The sequence below is a fragment of the Myripristis murdjan genome, chromosome 17 (assembly GCF_902150065.1).
Source record: "Myripristis murdjan chromosome 17, fMyrMur1.1, whole genome shotgun sequence".
Taxonomy (NCBI): domain Eukaryota; kingdom Metazoa; phylum Chordata; class Actinopteri; order Holocentriformes; family Holocentridae; genus Myripristis; species Myripristis murdjan.
In genome coordinates this window covers 16,317,992-16,335,628 of record NC_043996.1, presented here as the reverse complement: position 1 = coordinate 16,335,628, position 17,637 = coordinate 16,317,992, and the positions used below count along the sequence as shown (strand labels likewise).

Sequence of the window (17,637 nt, the reverse complement as noted above, 5' to 3'; positions counted from 1 at the left end):
TGACGGAGTGTTTGATGGAAGTGAGTGTAAAAGCAACTGATGACCTGTATAGAAATGGAACTAGTCACATCATGATTTTAGTGCTTTAGTGTCTAGAGCCAAACATTAGGCTGTGTCTGGCAGATACAGTGCATACATCCACAGAGAGGGTGTGCAAGACTGACATCAATCGAGCCATCTTTTCTCTCCTCTGTGCATTGAAACATCTTGTTTTGCAGTGCATGAACTTTAGCTGAACAAATGCCCTTGCCGATGTCCATGACAATCTTCTGATTCACCTCGAGAGTACACTTCACTCCATGTCAATAGTCTATTTTAAGGCTATAAAGAAAACCCATTATGAAGGCCAAGACATTTGGTACATCCCTTTTCTTGGCAAGAACAATGCACTTCTCCACTATCACAGCATGTCCACGGCGTTCTTGGCCAGCTGCTCGCATTCGACTCCACCCTCTTCAGCGCCGATATGTACGCCAACGTCCACTCCCCTCACAGCTTCCTCCTCTAAATTGGAAGCCTAAAGAACATCAAGCACTCAAATACTGTGCATATGTCCTGAATATTTTTTCAGTATATCCTCAGCAACACCGTGACTTAGAAATCCAAAATCCATCCCTGACTCCTACATGGTGGGAAAGAGGGAGAACAGAAACCACAGAGAGACCACAGAAATATGATTTTTATTTTAACAGTGACTCACATTAAAACTGTAAGGACATACAAATCATAATGCAAATTGTAGGTTGACAACACATTTGATTAAACATTTACTGGTCATAGCAGATAGAGTTGGTGATTTTGTAAAAATTGGCATTAAAGCAGCTTTAATTTTTTTTATTATTATTATTTATTTATTTATTACCCTCATTTCTATGAGGTTAAAAACAATCATGAGGTATCATCACTTGTTTCTGTTCTGGAAAACAAAGCCATGCCCAGTTGGTTTGATAATGTGTTTATGAAGTCCGGACCATCCTAGTTCCACCCATAGTTTGTAAAAAGCTAAACAATTATTTAAATAAAATATCTAAACCTATCTATGTATGCATGTATGTATAGGAGCTTGAATACATGAATATGGTGTGCCTTCTTGTGTCCAATAATCAATTAGGTCTGCAGGAAGTCTGTAAGACAGAATGTGAAAGGAGGACAAGCTGTGTCACAATTGTAGCCGTCAAGACCTGAAGACACAATGGAGGCAAGCTTATATAATATGACAGGATAATAAGTTCTCATCTTATTGGTTCTGACAATCACCGCTTTTTACTAGAGATGTCGGAACATTTGTTTAATTCTGGCTTACCACTCTACCTCACTGCTTAACAAAGGTTAAAGGAACAGTTCACCCAACAACAATGTTTTTTCCCTCCTACCTGAAATTACTCCTATCCATCCAGATAGTTTTAATGTGATTAGGGAAGGGCTGAGAATATTTGCCATAACCCAAGAGACAGCACAGCTTGACAACTGCTGAGTTGATAACTGCTGAGTTGAGGTGGTCCAACTCTTAAAATTATTACACAGCCAAAGGACAGGCAATAGAAGGGACCTTTCCATATAATATATGAATTCTTTGTTCTTATTTGTTAATTTGCAAGTGGAAACCGATTTGGTATTGTAATCTACACGATATCCAAACCTGCTTGCCTTCTTCCGCTTGCTGAGTTTGTCTAATATTGTTGTTTAAACATACGACTGAGCTCTATCAAAGTGTGGCGATGGCAGATTTCTCTATAAACAGCCTTCTTACCAGGCAGAAAAAAAAATGTTTTACTGTATTTTTGGCAGACAGTCCATTTAAAATCAAACCATTCTTACTTGGGCATCAAGGGAGTGAAGCAGACTGTCAAAATCTTTTGAGTGGCTCACACTCAACCTCAACAATCTTGCAGAATCAACAGACACCAGATGCATACACTGCAGCAACCTTCAAGCAGAAAAACAAACATATTACTGGTACTGTTGGCACAAAATAATGGAATAACACTGTGGGTTTCAGTGAATTACAAAACTCGATTTTTTTTCCCCATTTCACATGGGCTTAAAATTTGACAGCGTCCGCGCGATGCAAACCCAGAGCGTGAGGACAATGACCCACATGACTGTCCACAGGGTGTCCAGGGGAGTTTAGCAAGGGCAGCAGACAGCAGACATCTCTCTGATTGAGTTGACCTGATGAAAAAACTTGAAATATCACCTATATCCATTTCTTGCAGTTGTGCTGGCTCAGAAAATGAATGGTGATAATTAAAAGCCCAAATTACTTTTTTTTTTTTACAGTGCACACACACGCACGCACACACACACACACACAGCATCCCCAGCCCTGGACCGCTGACTGGTGCATAAGAGGTGGCCGCTGATGCAGGTCGGTCATATGGGCTGTATGGTGGCTGCTTTCACAGTGATCCCCAGGGACTAAAAGGCAGATAAGCATGTTGGATCTCGGTAAAATCCTAATGATGCAGGCACGATCTAATCAGCGGGTAGAAATACCAAGCCAGATCACTATTAATCCCCACCCAAAAAACAGGAGATAAAAACAAATAAAAAGACATTGATGAAGGCATAAACTTGCTTTTGCAGAGAGAAGCATATTCTCAGGCTGACACAGTGATGACCCCGAGTACATTTTTAGTCAAAGGCAATTTCTTTTCCCATAGGTGCACAGTTTTTTTTTGTTTGTTTTTTACCCCTTTAATATTGAAAAGTGAGATTATTATACAATACACGCCTATATTTTGAAATAATTTTGTCTTATATAGGTCATCATGCATCAGGCCTACATCAGACCACTGCCACAAGCACATCAGCTCACAAATGATTAGGCCAGGGACTAGTGCTGCAGCCTGACACAATGCTTCAGGACTGTGTGAAGGAGCCTTTAGTGTGGTGACTACAGACATTACAGAGCTCAGCTGCCAGGCTTTTAACCAGAACCAAGAAACACAATCACATCACTCGTGTTTTAGCCTCTTTACACCAACTCCCTGTTTGTTTTAGGACTGACTTTAAGATTTTATCATTTACCTTTAAAGCTCTTCATGACCTGACTCCAGATTATATTTTAGACTTTTTAATCCCTTATGAACCTTTGCATACTTTGTACTTTGAGGTCCTCGGGCAGAAGTCTTCCAGAGTCCAGGCTGAAAACTTAAGGAGACAGAGCCTTTGCCGTCAGGGCCCCGAGGCTCTGGAACGACCTTCCCGAGAAAAGAGGGCTGGCTTAGTCAATGTCTTCTTACAACGGACCTTTATCGGAAAGCATATCCTGATTTTACCAGAGTTGCCTGTTTATTTTACTGGTTTACTGGTTTGATTGTTTTTAATCTCATGTTTACTTTTTTTTTTTTTATTATTTTCAATTATGCCCTTTGGTATTTTATTTTTCTTTCTATGAAGCACTTTGTTTGCATAAGTGCTCTATAAATAATGATGATGATGATTATAGTGTAACATGCTCAACCCTTCACAAGCACAAGCTCTGCGAAATGGCATCAGCAACATAGTAATACATCAACATTCAAGCTCTGCATCTGATTTCTGGTAAAATGCTCATTCTCTCTCTACATCCCCCTTGCTCACTCACTTTCACTCTCTCTCACTCTCCGTCTCACACACATTATTTGGATCAAGTGGTAGAAAGTGAGGCAAGATTAAATTTCCTCTATTATTATTACTACTACTAATTATAGTTGGCTAACTGTTATTGAAAGCTACATTTTTTTGTGTCTCACAGGTCTTCAAAGCAAAGTGGCAGAGGTTCAATGGGATTTTCTTTGTTAGTAATGACACCTAGTGGCATAACGGGAAATCACCAATATGTGAAGTGACATTTGGTTGAAGTTGGAAGTGCTGAACACAAGAGCTCCATGTCTGTTTAAATACTGACTTAGGAAAGTTGTATTTTATCACCAAAATATTATGTCCACATGTAGTGTTTATTGTTGACAGGCTCCCAAGAAATGATACAGTCCCTACATGGCAAAAATGTCTCATTAAAACGAACACAACTAAAAGTTTAATAGTTGAGTGATGCACTTTTTGGTGGTGGCCCCCCTCCATGTCTGCTACCTACAACATTTCAATTTTCCTCAAGTCCCACAATAACTGGCCTTCCTCTCGAGAAAGGTCAGAGGTCAGGGTCGGCTGTACAGCAGCACCCCTGGAGCTGGCAGGGATTTGGTCTCTTGCTCAAGGACACATCAGCATGGTGGATGCCTGTTGTCATGGGGACTTGATCAGCCATCCACTCACAATGGTATCCTGCTGCCCAACCAGATTTAACTCATTTGTTGACAGTATAACCACAGCTACTTACTAAGAGTGGAAAAAGCTCAGGAAGCAGCCTTAACAGTAGCATGTGTTATATTGGACTAACTATGCTGTTGGCCTTGTCTTCACATTTAAAGAGCTTATATCATTTGTTTCTTTCTCAGAGAGTAAAGTAGTGCCTGTTGTCTGAGTACTTGTCTCTGCCAATCACCCTGTGACCCGCTTGACTGTATAGGCTTACAGTATTCCTGTTTTCAGAGCTGAGGCTAGGGTGAAAGGTCCCTAAAATTAGCAGGGGAAGTGGCCCTGTCTCCACCACTGCCCCGCAGTGGTGACGTTAATTACACTCTATTTATACTTTAAGAGTGCAGGACTCTGAAAGATCAAGTTTCTGTTATGCTTTATTTCCCTAGAGCCAATGCTTGGCATACAGAGCTGAATAAAGTGGGCAATGATGACCTGGACTAAATCTGATTTTAAATATTATTCAACCAATGTATGAGTCACTTTAACTGTTGACACAAAACTGTCTCTAACTTTAGGTACACTGTTGCACTGGTGGGCCTGTAGATTTTATGACCTGCTATCACAACCATTTAAACCCATCTAAATATAAGGATACCCGTAATTCAAATGCTTCAGCAGAAAGTCAGGGAAGTTACGTCATGTCCTGCATTTGCACTCAAGCTTGTCATCAAAGTGTAGATATAGTGTCAGCTTAGACATGGTCAGTCACACTCTGCTCTTCAGAAGACTGAAGTGTGGTTAGACACAGCCAGCCTCTTGCCTATCAGTGTTAGCACAAGACATCAGAGCATGGGCAGGGCAATGATTTGCCTGGGACTTAAGGCTTAGTTTGCAAATCCATAATAAGAAACATACAAGTCAAAGCAGGACTTTGCAGACAAGGTAAAAACACTGAAAAAGAAAACACTTTTAAATCACTCAAACACACACACAGAACCACTTGTTGTGATACTGAATTTTATTCAAGTATCTCCAACACACTTTTGCTCTTGGTTATCATCAGTTAAATGAATCAGTTCAGTTGAGAAAGAGAAAGGCAGCAACAGTTCATAGCCTGGATGTAAAGTTGTTTAGGATTCAGAGCTTCTCAATGTGCATTCATTTTGGTGGTGCTTAGTACAGACACATAAAACATTAATGATAACACAAGATAGACCAAAACAGACACTATTAAAAATAAGACTAAGATGCAGGAGTGGCTGGAAAAGCCATCTGTACCATTCTTGTGACCTGCATCTGCGGTTGAAGGCAAAATCAAATCCAAAACAGAATTCACACATGAGCTCAGGCAGTTCACTTGATATTTCTCCCAACATTATAAATGAGCCTCAGCTCTCCTGAAACTGCTTCTTTGACAGTGAATTGAATACCTTTGCTGACAGTGACATTACCAGGGTGATTTTGTTAGTGATATAGGCACGTTTTCTGGTTTGAAACTTCATTCAAGCAGGCAAAAATCTAAAAACATTCTTAGTTTGCATTTTCAGCTGATTCCAATTCACTGTCGTGTCAGTGGAGCAGCCCAAGGATTTGTCCCATTGTCATGTTAAGATATTTGTCTAAAACTATTGGGATGTCTCGTGTGAATTCTGTTTTAGGGGTGAATTTTTGCCAGAACAATATCACCTTTGATTCGGAAATCACAAACTGCATAGGTTACAAACGTTTGTGTGCAGACAGAAGAGAGACAGCCAAAGTGGTGCCTACTCAAATATCTGTCTTTTCACTCAGAGTGAAGGGATATCAGTCATCCTAACTCTCATCATAGTCTGTAATGCTGGCACTGCAGGCTGCCAAAACACATCACAGTCTGAAGAATCCAGCAACTAGAGTTGCCAATTCTCACAAGCTGTGGAAACTTCCTAACCCCAAGTCAGGTTAATAGTTCTTATAATTACGATAAGTTAGCTGCTTTTCACTCAACAGTTCACACTTCGAAACTGAACATAACCCCATTGCTGATATTTGGCACAGTAAGTTCAACAATTTGCCATGACAAACAAATGTAGTTGAGGGTATATTTGAAGAATGATAAATAGGTCAATACTGATGGGGAGAAATGTCAAGCAAGCAAGCTTGGGTGGTTTAGTTTGTTCATGAGGATCTTTTTCTTGGACGAATTTGCAAAACAACAGATCTACCAAATACGTAAACTAGCATATTCACTCTTCATTCTCATGCAGGTAACGTGGCTAATTTGATCATAACCTTATGGTATTTGTTCCTATCAATGATAATACAACCCATCATCCACACAATCCAGCCACCACCAAACACACACAGGCACCACCATAATGTAAGGCTCCCTTTGACTGGGAGAAAAAAAAAAATATCCTTAATTCATGTCAAGTTGAAGTTTAACCCAGCTTCAAATAGCAACCTCAAATAGAAACCTTTTGTCACTTTAAAAGTGTACAGGACTCACATTAGACAAAAGTGGCAACTGACCACATCTCAGCCACAGGTTTAAACCCAGAGATCAGGAGGTTTATTGCTACGATTTGGTCTGAGACAAGTGGGGATGGTACTGGTAGGGCCAGCATGGGAGTGGAGGTCAGCTGGAGACAGGGATGAAAATAATGGAGGAGGGAGGGGGAGGGAGAGGTGATGGTAGGTTGCAGTACTGTATAGCTGAGTATGTGGAACGACAGGGAAAGAGAAGAGCGAGGCTGTCTAGTTAGACAGTGATGGAAGTCAATGCAGCTCAATAAATGCCTCCATCTCCTCAGAGATGAGCCCCTTGTAGGGAAGTCTGTGCCTTTCAATTGCACGCGCTGCCAGGCACTGAAGTGTGACGTAGTTCAGGGGGTAGAGGGCTGTGTGTCCGCTGCTCTGCTCATCCAACAGCTCGTAGGCTGTCTTCCTCTGTGCATTTGTGGCATCAAAGTGAGCCCCGGCCTTCACAAGTAGTGCCATAATCTCTGGACAGCCATTGCTGGCAGCGATGTGCAGTGGAGTGTTGTTGTCACAGTCACGTGAATCAACGTCTGCGCCACACTCCAAAAGCAGTGATGCGACCGCCTGGGAGGGGAAGCGACCTACAGGGTAGCGGCCCACAGACGTAGTTTCCTTGTCCACAGCCATGTGGAGAGGAGTGAAGCCACTTCGGCCCCGAGGGCTCAGCTTCAGCAGGCGGTACACTGTCTGCTTCTTCTGATGGTCCTGCTCTGGGCTACACTCCAGCTTCTCCAGCAGAAAAATGAGGTGGAGGATGATGGAGAGGGCCTTGGTGAACTGGGGAGCTTCAGGGGGGTTGTCTCTCTGTGCTACAGCTCTCTCCACCTCCCTCACGCTTTTCCCCAGAACGCCCATCAGATCATGGAAGGTGATGCGCGTTGCCAGGGTGCCTTTGGCCCGGTCTTGGAGGATGAAAGAAAAGAGCTCTGCAAACGACAGGAAGCTGGAGGCTGTCATGGGACTGAGAGGGTCCAGGTTACTCTGCTGCATGTCTAAGGCATATTTCCACAGGCTGATGCAGCGCTCAAAATTGCCTGAGTCAGCATAAACAGCCCCCCTGTAGCGGATGTAATAGGAGGTGTCTGGGTGGGACGGTCCCAGGATGCGCTCGCGGACAAGCAAAGCCTGCATCCGCATTTCATCTGGGTCAGTGATCAAGGCTTCCAGCTCCTCTGCGGTGCTCACCTCCTTGGCACAGTCATAGGCGGGGATAGGGGGCCCAGGCGGAGGCTTGGCCAGGGAACCGGTTTTGTCACCTGGCTGCCTCAACTCCATGGCTCTTCTCCAGTATCTCATTGCCCCCAAGAGATCACGTTTTTTATCCACAAATGTGGCCCCAAGGAGTTCAAGTGCATCAATGCGTTCCTCCCTGGAGGAGCGAGGCTGATGGGCAAGGTACTCCACAATGTTGGTGTGACCTGTTACACTTGCAGCGAGGAGTGGAGTCATCCCATATCCGTCTCTCTCCATACGAGCGTTACACTTGAGCAGCATCTTCATGATATCCAGGCTACCAGACTCAGCACAGTCGTGTAAGGCGGTGTTTCCTTTCACACTCTTGCGGTTAACATCGGCACCACGGTCCAGGAGGAACTTGGCTATCTCTTTGTGGCCCTTGTAACAGGAGATCATAAGGCAGGTATGGCCATGTCGGTTGGCTACCTCCATGTCAGCTCTGTGCTCCACCAGGTAGCGGACGATCTCCAGGTGGCCGTCGAAGCAGGCAGCTCGGAGGGGCGTAGAGTTTGTCAGTGTTGCGTTGTTCACAGAGGCACCATGTTTTAGTAGCGTTTTAACCACAGGGAGGTGACCGGCTGCCGAAGCCGCCCACAGCGGCGGAGCCCCTTCGATGGTCTCGCCGTCAAAGTTCACCGATCCTCCAAGTTCAACATTAGCTTTACAATGTTCAAGGAGGTAATCTACAACCTCTAAGTGTCCGTACCGAGAGGCGATTAACAGAGGGGTTCCTCCCTGTGTTTTCTCCTCAGCTAAAGCCTCCAACTCCTCAGGAGTTTTGTTGCTCAGCAACTTCTGGATAAGTTTCAGCTTACCATCTCTGGCCGCGTTGAAAACCGCTGTAGTTATATCCATCTTACAGGCTTTGTGCTGTCGCCCCGGCTACCAACTCCATAACCACGCGTGTGTGGAAGAAAGGCGAGACTGGTTTTAAATAAAATACGGGAGCAATCTTACCCTGGACTCGGTTTCTACCTCCCATCTTTCTGCCATTTTGAGGGTGCTGTCAAGATGGCGTTTGTGTTGTTTGACAGGTCTATGTTTACGATTTCAGCGAGGCCTTGTGCGTAATGTAGTTTTGAAGAGGTTCTTCCTTGGCAAGATCAGTAGGGCGTTCCCTCCATGAAAAACTTCTATACCCATGATGCATTATGCTTGAGTGGCCTAACAGCTGATGGGTTCGTTTGGTATGTCTGCCCGGACCAACACGGCGCACCACCGACACTTGTTTTATCCCATTTGTCAGCGCAAGTGTGCCAGCAGGGAGCAACGTGGTTTCTCACCTCTGCCGTGAAACTGTGTGTTTGACAGTGTTTTCATATCCCATATTGTTAAAGATTTGTCAGATGTGAAGCCATGTGGATATCGTGTCAAATGTCCGGGCGGGGCGCTATACATTAACAAGATTTTACATTAACAGTCTGTAATTCTACATACAAGCATGCACGCTGATTTAAAACAAAAAATAATAAAGACATTTTCATTTAAATTCTGCATTATACGCTACATTGAAGGCTACATGTTTAGGCCTTGGAGATTTATTTTGTTTGTTACCCATGCCTGCCCCACAGCCTGAGTGCAACATGTTCATTTCCCCCCTTTATAACAGTTTTGATTATATTATAGGACTATGACACCTAAAGGACTACTGGAAATGATTTTTGATCAGTAATTGTGAATCACCAAGATTATTTTACTGATTGCCCATGTACAGTAACACTGACAAGAAGAGTTGAAAACAAAGAGTTTCTGTGAAAACCTATTGCCTACCTCTATTCAACAATGACTGGGTGGGTGGTTGGGCGGGCGTGTGTGTGTTGGGGGTGGTTAATTAAAGACATTTAATTTATTCAAATTCTCTTTATAAAGTCGCATTGAAGTCTTGCAGTCCTGTCCCAAAACTAAGACAGCCAGTGTCATCCGGCGGTGTGCTGCCCTCTGCTGTCAAAAGCAGAGAAAAGAGAGAAGGCCTGACCACTCCATATAAAAATAGCCCCCGCTTTGAAAGTGCATGAAAAAATTAAAAGCAGTGTAACTGAATTTCAGTTTTCTGAAATGATGGGTGAGCTACTCAAACGTAAACTAACAATAAGTCTATACAGGCTAATGAAAACTAAAGAATCAAACCAGCTAAATTACAGGGAGCTACAATTGAAGCCCACAAGCGGGAGCAAGTCTTCAGATCCTTCTGCCTCCTCTCTTCCCTTGTTTTCCACTTGTGCAGACCATCACCAACATAAGTGCTGAAAACCAAATACATCACCATGAGGCAAATAAGCACACAAACACAAACTGTTTTTCTCCCTTCAGAGATCTTACTTGCATCATTTTTCACATGAGTTGTGTTTGATACTTCTCACTGTGGTGGGTAGTGTGAATTTATGTCTCAAAGAATAATATCAGTGGTAAAAGGTGATTTAACCATTCATAAAATCAAAGGCTCAACAAAATAAATTTTGGTCAGTATACCCTTCACAATATCCCTTTATTTCTGTTGGTTAGAGAATATCTTTTCAAATCAGGCAGGTCCTAATACAGTGAACTATGAACATTCATTTTGGTTTCTGCAGTGGCGAAAGGCACAGTAGCACAAGCAGAACACACACACACACACACACACACACACACACAGTTAACCTGCTTTCTATCCTAGTTTATCTTATGACTTCGGACATATTTGGGTGTGTTGGATATTCTTGCACCATATTACTGATGTGCTGTGTCTCTCATCAGTCAAATGCCCCCCTTTCCCCCTATCCCTGCTGATGACTTTTTTTTTTTTTTTTTTTTTTTTTTTACAAAAATGTTGAATCAACATACAGTATGCTTTAAATGTAAATGAGTATCTCAACTAAATATGCAAAAGGGAATGAGTATATTTATATATTCGGTCCAGTAAATAATTTCCCTTGCCTAGAGTCAACTGCTGAAGGTGTGTGCTGCTGAGACAACAAATTCTGGGTCTCCTCACTTTCCAGAAATACCAGTGGGTCCTTCACATGAATTATACATAGGTAACTCTATTTTTGAGAAGTTGCTCCTTCTCAGTTACTTTCATTCATGCCAGAACAGTTTCACAGTCTGGAGAAGTAGGTCTGTCTACCTTAGAGGTGATTGGCAGCTACTTAACACAAGTATTATACTGACTGCATATTAAATAGACTAGCATACCATATCAGGGATATTTTTTTGGGCATACAAATACAAGTGATACACTTGATATTGTTACTATTTACAATGAGCTGTTTATGACCTTATTCTACCAATGCACTGACTTTAAATCACTCAAGATAGGGGCATCAGTCAACTGCATGTCAGACAAACAATACATGTGAATGCCAAAAACCTGTAATATCTATAAAGCTTTGTGCAACCAATATGTATGCACCCATCAATAGTACATGACATTAAAGTAACTATTGGAAAAATTTGCATGATAATTTTGCTGCATTAGATGATCCGATTTAATCATGGACGCAATGCTGGTGCAGATTATTTATCACATAAGCTGAAAATATTTAGGCCTGCAGTGTGTTTTACCAAACAAGACAAGCTCTAGTGAGAGAAAATTCAGAGAGTGAAGCTGAACATGCTCAACCCCACCAAACACACAACATTACATGCAGCAGCATTCTGGTTTGTGGCTAAAAATATTTACTGTTCCTACACCAGTTTACAGAGCAGCGTCAGAGGTTTCTACACCTTCAGTAAATTCCGGGAGAAAATGAAAATCATGTGATCGTGATAACTGACCATTGCTTTTTCTCTTCTCTTCTGTCCATAGTGCATGGCTCAATTCAGTTGTTGATGCCTCTTTTTCTTCTCCTTCTTCTCCAATTATGTCTGTTCTTCTCATTTAATTAACCATGCAAACAAACAGCCCTGATACTCACCTTGTTTGGGATTTGATTAACCTTTTCTGGATTGGTTAGTCACTGTCACTTGAGTTTGTAAACACTCTGTGTACGAGAGACTAAGGTTAATTGGGACAAAATCAAACAAATATCCCAGAAAGTGAAGGGTGATGGCATTTAATTGCTGCTCCTGGAGTCACTTGTTGAAGGTGAGCCCTTTAGCTAAATTAAGAGACACATACTTAAAATTCTGCTGTGTTTGAGACCCGACCTGAACCTCTTTCCAACACATTGATACTGCCCTGGGTTTCTGCCTGAGAGAGCACAAGTTCATATGAGGTCCTTAAAACCAAATAAAAATGCTTGGCATCTTTATGAAGATGAGTGACAACTCTGAAACATTCCCTGGCTGATTCAGAGCTGTTCATAAATGTTTGTGCAACATGTGTCAGAGCTGTGTCAGGTGGTACTGCTTGCCACACAAACATATTAAAATGACAACAGCGTCAAACAAAGCCAAAATTTGTAACTGATGTTAATTAAAAAAAAAAAAAAAAAAAACTGAATAGTTTGACTTTGATCAAGCAGTCATTTTGAGCAGTAGTTAAAGAAAGTAGTTATAGACAATAGCACGAGTGGCAATGTTTGGTTAGTGTGTTGATATTTAAGTTGCCCAATCTGATACTTCACCACAGCTTCAACATGACTCATCCAGCCAGAACTCAGGACTGCACCTATTTATCTATTTTATGATGAAACCAGCATGTGCTGTAACAAAATAAAAAATACATAAATAAAATGTAGACAGAACAGTGCTGTAGTGGTGAAGAGGAAGGCAGGAAAATATAGATCACTAGCCAACAACAGGAGCAATTCATACCTTTAACTTAGGGGTTCCTTAAGATATTGTCGTTCTGATATCTCACCACTAGAGGAGGCAAGTATACATCCTTTTAGTATTTGAAAAAAACATTAAAGTGTTCATGTATGTCTGTGTTGTGTGCCTAAATCAGGTGCATATGGGTGCTGGAAATCTTTGAAAATGCTTGAATTTCAATGCTGCATTTTCAAGGTTTGAGAAGTGCTTAGATTTTGAGTTCAAACACTGCTGGACATTGTAAATTATTTTAATAGTAAATGGCTGGATTGGTGACACATTTTGAAACTTGAAACTTTGTTGTGTTTACCTTTATAATTTATCCCACTTCTGCTCTCACTAAAAGTAATATTGGTTGTTTATAGCACAATAACATCTAACTTACTGCCATATTCATTTTGAGTAGCCGTAAACAGCCGTAAAATGCACCTGGACAATGCATGAAAAGTGCTTGAATTTGATTTGAGAAAAGGTGTAGGAACCCCGCTGACTGACTGTGCGTGCAGTAGTGTCTGTGTGTTTGTATTTCTAATAGCCTATTCCCTCAGCACATTTCCCTGTTACCACTTTTCATATGGAGAATGTAAACCTAGATGTAACCTCGCTATAGAGATTTACAGGCAGATCTTAGTGAGAGAGGAGGAGTGAGAGAGAGTTTCATTATGAACTCAAAGCTTTGTTTCAGGAAAGTATACTACTGCTATTGAGCCTCAGTTCTACCCTCTGACATTTCTAATGTCTGCTATATGAATCTTACCATGGGAGTGTGTGAATAGGAGATAAGTTCTTAAAATTGAAAAGGGAATTTGAATGCACACAGAGGCAATATTGAGTACATATGAGCACCAGGATTAAAAACCTTGCAAATGACAGCCACCCTGAGGCTGTCTCAGAGGACCCTGCCTCATTGCTTGCGAGAATGGAAAGCTGGGGAAGCAAAATAGGATTCATAATCATTTCATGTGGCTTCCACATGATCATGAGGAATTACGGAGGGGGGAAAAAAAACTCTATAGAGCTGCATGCTTTAAAACTTATTGTTTTTTATTTATGAGATCATGTCACATGAACAGCAATCATATTCACATTACACCCATGAGCAACTGAGAATACGTTCGCAAATATAGATCCTGTGTCTCTCAGTTAGACAATAATCCTTCATTTACAATACTGCAGGCACATGCAAAAACTCACATATCATGTTACTGCTTCATTACAAAAACACAGCTGAGAACTGAAACCAGATAATCTATTATTGTATCACAGCCAATATGATACTGAGCCACATTACACTGATAAGTAGAGAAAAGGGCAATACATCTCAGAACTAAATATGCAAAGAGAACCACAGCTGAGTTGTTTACATTGATAATAAGTGGTAAAGATGTATGTAACAATGGTCGCTAACTCAGACTGGCCAACAAGAAAAAAACAAACAAACAAAAAAACAGTAATGTTAATTTGATATTTGAGACTTTTACTATAACTATAATTCTACAGTGGCCTCAGTCTTTGTTCCATCAGTGCACATTACATGGTGTTACATGGTGTTGCTCACAACTCCTTTGTGATCAACATGCCTATCTGTCCAGTATTGATCAGATCTGTGACCCACAGAAGAAAGGACACTCTAGATGCGGAGCTGTTTGTTTTCATAGAAGATGGGATATTCGCTCCCTAGAGGCCCGAGAGCAGCTCACTGAGCAGGACCTCCCTTTCTCCCAGCAGCACATCTCTCTTCAGACTTGTCCCTTTGTTCACCACCTTTATTTTCATAGCCAGACTCTTCACCTGTGCCTGGGGCAGCGTGTCAAAAAAGAAGTCCTCGTTGAAGACAGGATTCCTGCTATTCTTGATGATGGTACTCCTCTGTTTCTGCTGTTTGCCAGGATTCAGGTAGAGTGACACACAGCAATTAATGCTTTTTAGGTCTGTCTGTCTGTCATAGAGGTCCTCAGCTGCCAGCACACGCACACGCAGCCGGGCGGCCTCTTTATCATAGTGAGTGCTCAGTCTCAGTGTCCCCCCCTTGTGGAGGTTGATGGTATGCTCACGCTGCAGTAGATCCAGCCCTGCGCCCCTAGAGCTGCTGCTTTTACATCCACGGAAAGCAGGGGAGGGAGGGCAGCGCAAGCGGCGGCGCTGCATGTTGGGGCTGTTGTCAGCGGAGCTGCAATCATCAGTGGAGAGAGAACTGTGGCGTGCCAGGGAGCGCTTGGCACGAGATACCTGGAGAGGAAGAGTGAAAGCAACTTGTAAACATCTAAAATGGAGCGTTATGCTCCACCTAACACAGAAACACACTCATTAATATTTTTTATAAAAGCCAGCCCTTTAACCTAGACACACATGGAGGTCCTCACCTTAGCTTGTGTTTCCTGGGTAATAGAGCGGAGGAGAGAAGCAGAACGGGACAGGAGAGGGGAGGTGAAGGGGGAGGACTCTGCTGAGGAGCAGGTGTCACTCTCTCCGCCACTGAAATAGCGGTAGGGTTTGGGATCAGCAGGGGCCAGGTGAGTCCCCCCTTGTGTGCGCCTCTGGGAGTTAGGCGAGGTGAGAGGGCTGCTGGGATCACTGTGGAAGAGGCTTTCCTTGCGTCGGGTGTGGGGCGACTCCACCAGGGTGGAAAAGCCATACGAGGTCTGGGCTTTTGGGACATAAGGCAGAGACATTGCAGTCTGTGACTGGGGGTCTGCATTGGTGTTGACCTCAATATTATTCCTGTCCAGAAGCCCGGCACGTGGCTCATCAGCACTTTCTATCTGGATGATGTGGCGATTGGCTGACTTCTGGAGGTTGCGGGTGTCCCCTGCCAGGCGGGAAAAGAGACGTGGGCTGCAAGGGTTCTTGCTGCTCCGAGCCCTGGGGCTTTGGCTGCAGATGGCATGGTCAGAGGCAGAGGGTCGCAAGCTAGAGCAGCGCTGCGGTTCTGGGGTTAATGACTCAGGTTCAGGGGGGCAGCAAATAAGTTTGGGGGGGATGAAGAAATCAGGGATCTTGTCTGGAGTAAGAACATTGGAATAAACCGATACAGGAATGGTCTCTGCTGCTTGTGCAGGCTGGGACTGCAGCCCACTGCTCTCTCCAGAACCACGGAGTTTCTCCAGGAGCCACATAATGCCTCAACTCAGGTGGTTGATCTCTGTTGGCAAGATGATGGACAGGTTATAATACATTATAACATCTGTTGACAGTAAACACATCAAAACAAACATGACCAGATTTTCATATTTTAGCAAGGTTTAATGCAATTACTATCCATGAGAGTGAGCCTGCTCGCTTAATCAATGTTGATTCTCACAGAAAAAAACTCGGCAAGTAGTTCAATTAAGGGAAAGAAAGCAGAATAGACATTTGAGTTGTAGCTAAGTAAAGTACAGACATACTTAAATATTATGGACACCAAGAGTCTCTATGCGTCTGCAAAGGCAATTTCAAACACAAGTGCAAGCATATTGTGAGAAAATAAGCCTATGCTGTCATATTCTTCATTCAACAGTTTATATTTGGTGAGCTAGAAAAACGTGCAGCACTTGAAATAAATCTATGAATAATCATCCAACTATTAGTAAATTGTTCAAATGTAGATATTTTGAAGAACCATTATATTTAAAGTACTTGATTTGTAATTTAGCTCCCCAAACAAATTAGAATGCGCCAAGTCTGAGACTGTAAAGAACTTTTCCCCTCCAACAAACCCTATTAAAGATTACTCTAGAGACATGGTGCTCTTTAGAAACCAAATACACATACCTGTTGGTTTAGTAACTCTTCTCCTTTGAAAAATGATCGCCTGTGTGCGCTCGTCTGCAACGTCTCCAAGTGCTCTGCGCGCAAAAGGTATCTCCCCGTCAGATGAAGCCCAAGTGTGTGCCAAAACGTTTGCCAGCGGGAAAGGAGGTGGATAAGAGTTTACGAATTAACCCACTGTTTTATATGATGAAAGCTCTTGATTTTCTGAGCCCATGAGGTCTGCCAACACTGCCAACACAAAACTGTCTCTTTTGGCTACCCCGCGCCAGCACGAAAAAAGGAAAGTAGAAGAAAAAAAAAAATCGAGTAAAAAGCCTGTCGTTCATCCATAAAGTGGTGCAAACGACGTGTTTCATGTTTCATGCCTCATGGATTTCTTAGAAAGTCTTGATGAGCAGATTTGCTGTTCACGTGAGATTTATAAATGAGATACATAGTCATGTTTGGTAATGCTTTTCTCCCTGTGATACATGGTACGAGTATCTCGGGTATCTCTATTGGATTTTCTAGCGGCAAGTTAATGATGATGCGGAGTGGCAATAAACAGGGCTCCATCCACCATCTGAACTCATTAAAAGGCAGTCGGGGGGGAGAAAGTATTAAATGAGTCCTCCGGTTCTGAAGTTATAGAATGTTGGATGTGATGCAGCACAGGGGGTGTACAAGCATCATAGAAAACAAACATCAAACAAACAGCCCAACAAAACTTACAGAAGAAACCACATTACAAACACAGAGATTTTATTTTTATTCATGTATTTATAACCCTGCCCATGTCTGGTAATATTAAGGCAGGCCTAGCAAATCACCATTTGTTTGTGAGTTTTCAAAAGAACACATGGCAACTCACTGACTTCCAAAGAAGCCAAATAGTCTGTGCCCAAATTTCAGCTCCACTGGTTACAAAACTTGCAAAGTTTATACAATGTGGCAAAGTGGGCAATCTTAAAATCATGCTCTGGTGAGCTAATCCTGCAACTGGATGTTTTCTTTTCTAGAGAAAGAGGAAGAAAGGAGTTGAATCTGTTATGGTGTGGGGTCATCTGTTCTGACCGGTGTCACAGCTACACAAATGCAACATATACACACATACACCTATACACAGAGGGCCATCAGTATCATTAAAGATTGAGCACACCACTGTGGCCAACTCTTTAA

The 17,637-nt window shown here is 42.5% G+C and overlaps 2 protein-coding genes and 1 long non-coding RNA gene across 3 annotated transcripts; all 3 read right to left on the bottom strand.

Moving 5' to 3' along the window:
• Window positions 1-751: 751 nt before the first annotated feature.
• On the bottom strand, window positions 752-8,985 carry LOC115375144 (uncharacterized). Its single transcript, XR_003929693.1, has 3 exons — window positions 8,953-8,985; window positions 1,819-1,927; window positions 752-1,124 (listed from the first exon to the last, which is right to left on the bottom strand). It is a non-coding gene; the product is annotated as an uncharacterized LOC115375144 (long non-coding RNA).
• Window positions 5,226-9,019, bottom strand: fem1a (fem-1 homolog a). The gene has a single exon (XM_030074490.1). The coding sequence runs from the start codon at window positions 8,848-8,850 to the stop codon at window positions 6,997-6,999; it is 1,854 nt and encodes a 617-aa protein (XP_029930350.1). The 5' UTR covers window positions 8,851-9,019; the 3' UTR covers window positions 5,226-6,996.
• Window positions 9,020-14,403: 5,384 nt separating this feature from the next.
• On the bottom strand, window positions 14,404-15,842 carry LOC115375143 (C2 calcium-dependent domain-containing protein 4C-like). Its single transcript, XM_030074491.1, has 2 exons — window positions 15,090-15,842; window positions 14,404-14,955 (listed from the first exon to the last, which is right to left on the bottom strand). Exons 1-2 carry the CDS (start codon window positions 15,840-15,842, stop codon window positions 14,404-14,406), a joined length of 1,305 nt encoding a protein of 434 aa, XP_029930351.1.
• Between the last annotated feature and the right edge of the window lie 1,795 nt (window positions 15,843-17,637).

Coding starts and splice junctions, on each gene's coding strand:
- fem1a (XM_030074490.1), bottom strand. CDS start 8,850: ATGGATATAACTACAGCGGTTTTCAACGCGGCCAGAGATGGTAAGCTG.
- LOC115375143 (XM_030074491.1), bottom strand. CDS start 15,842: ATGTGGCTCCTGGAGAAACTCCGTGGTTCTGGAGAGAGCAGTGGGCTG. Junction 14,956..15,089: donor CCCAGGAAACACAAGCTAAG/GTGAGGACCTCC, acceptor CTTCCTCTCCAG/GTATCTCGTGCCAAGCGCTC.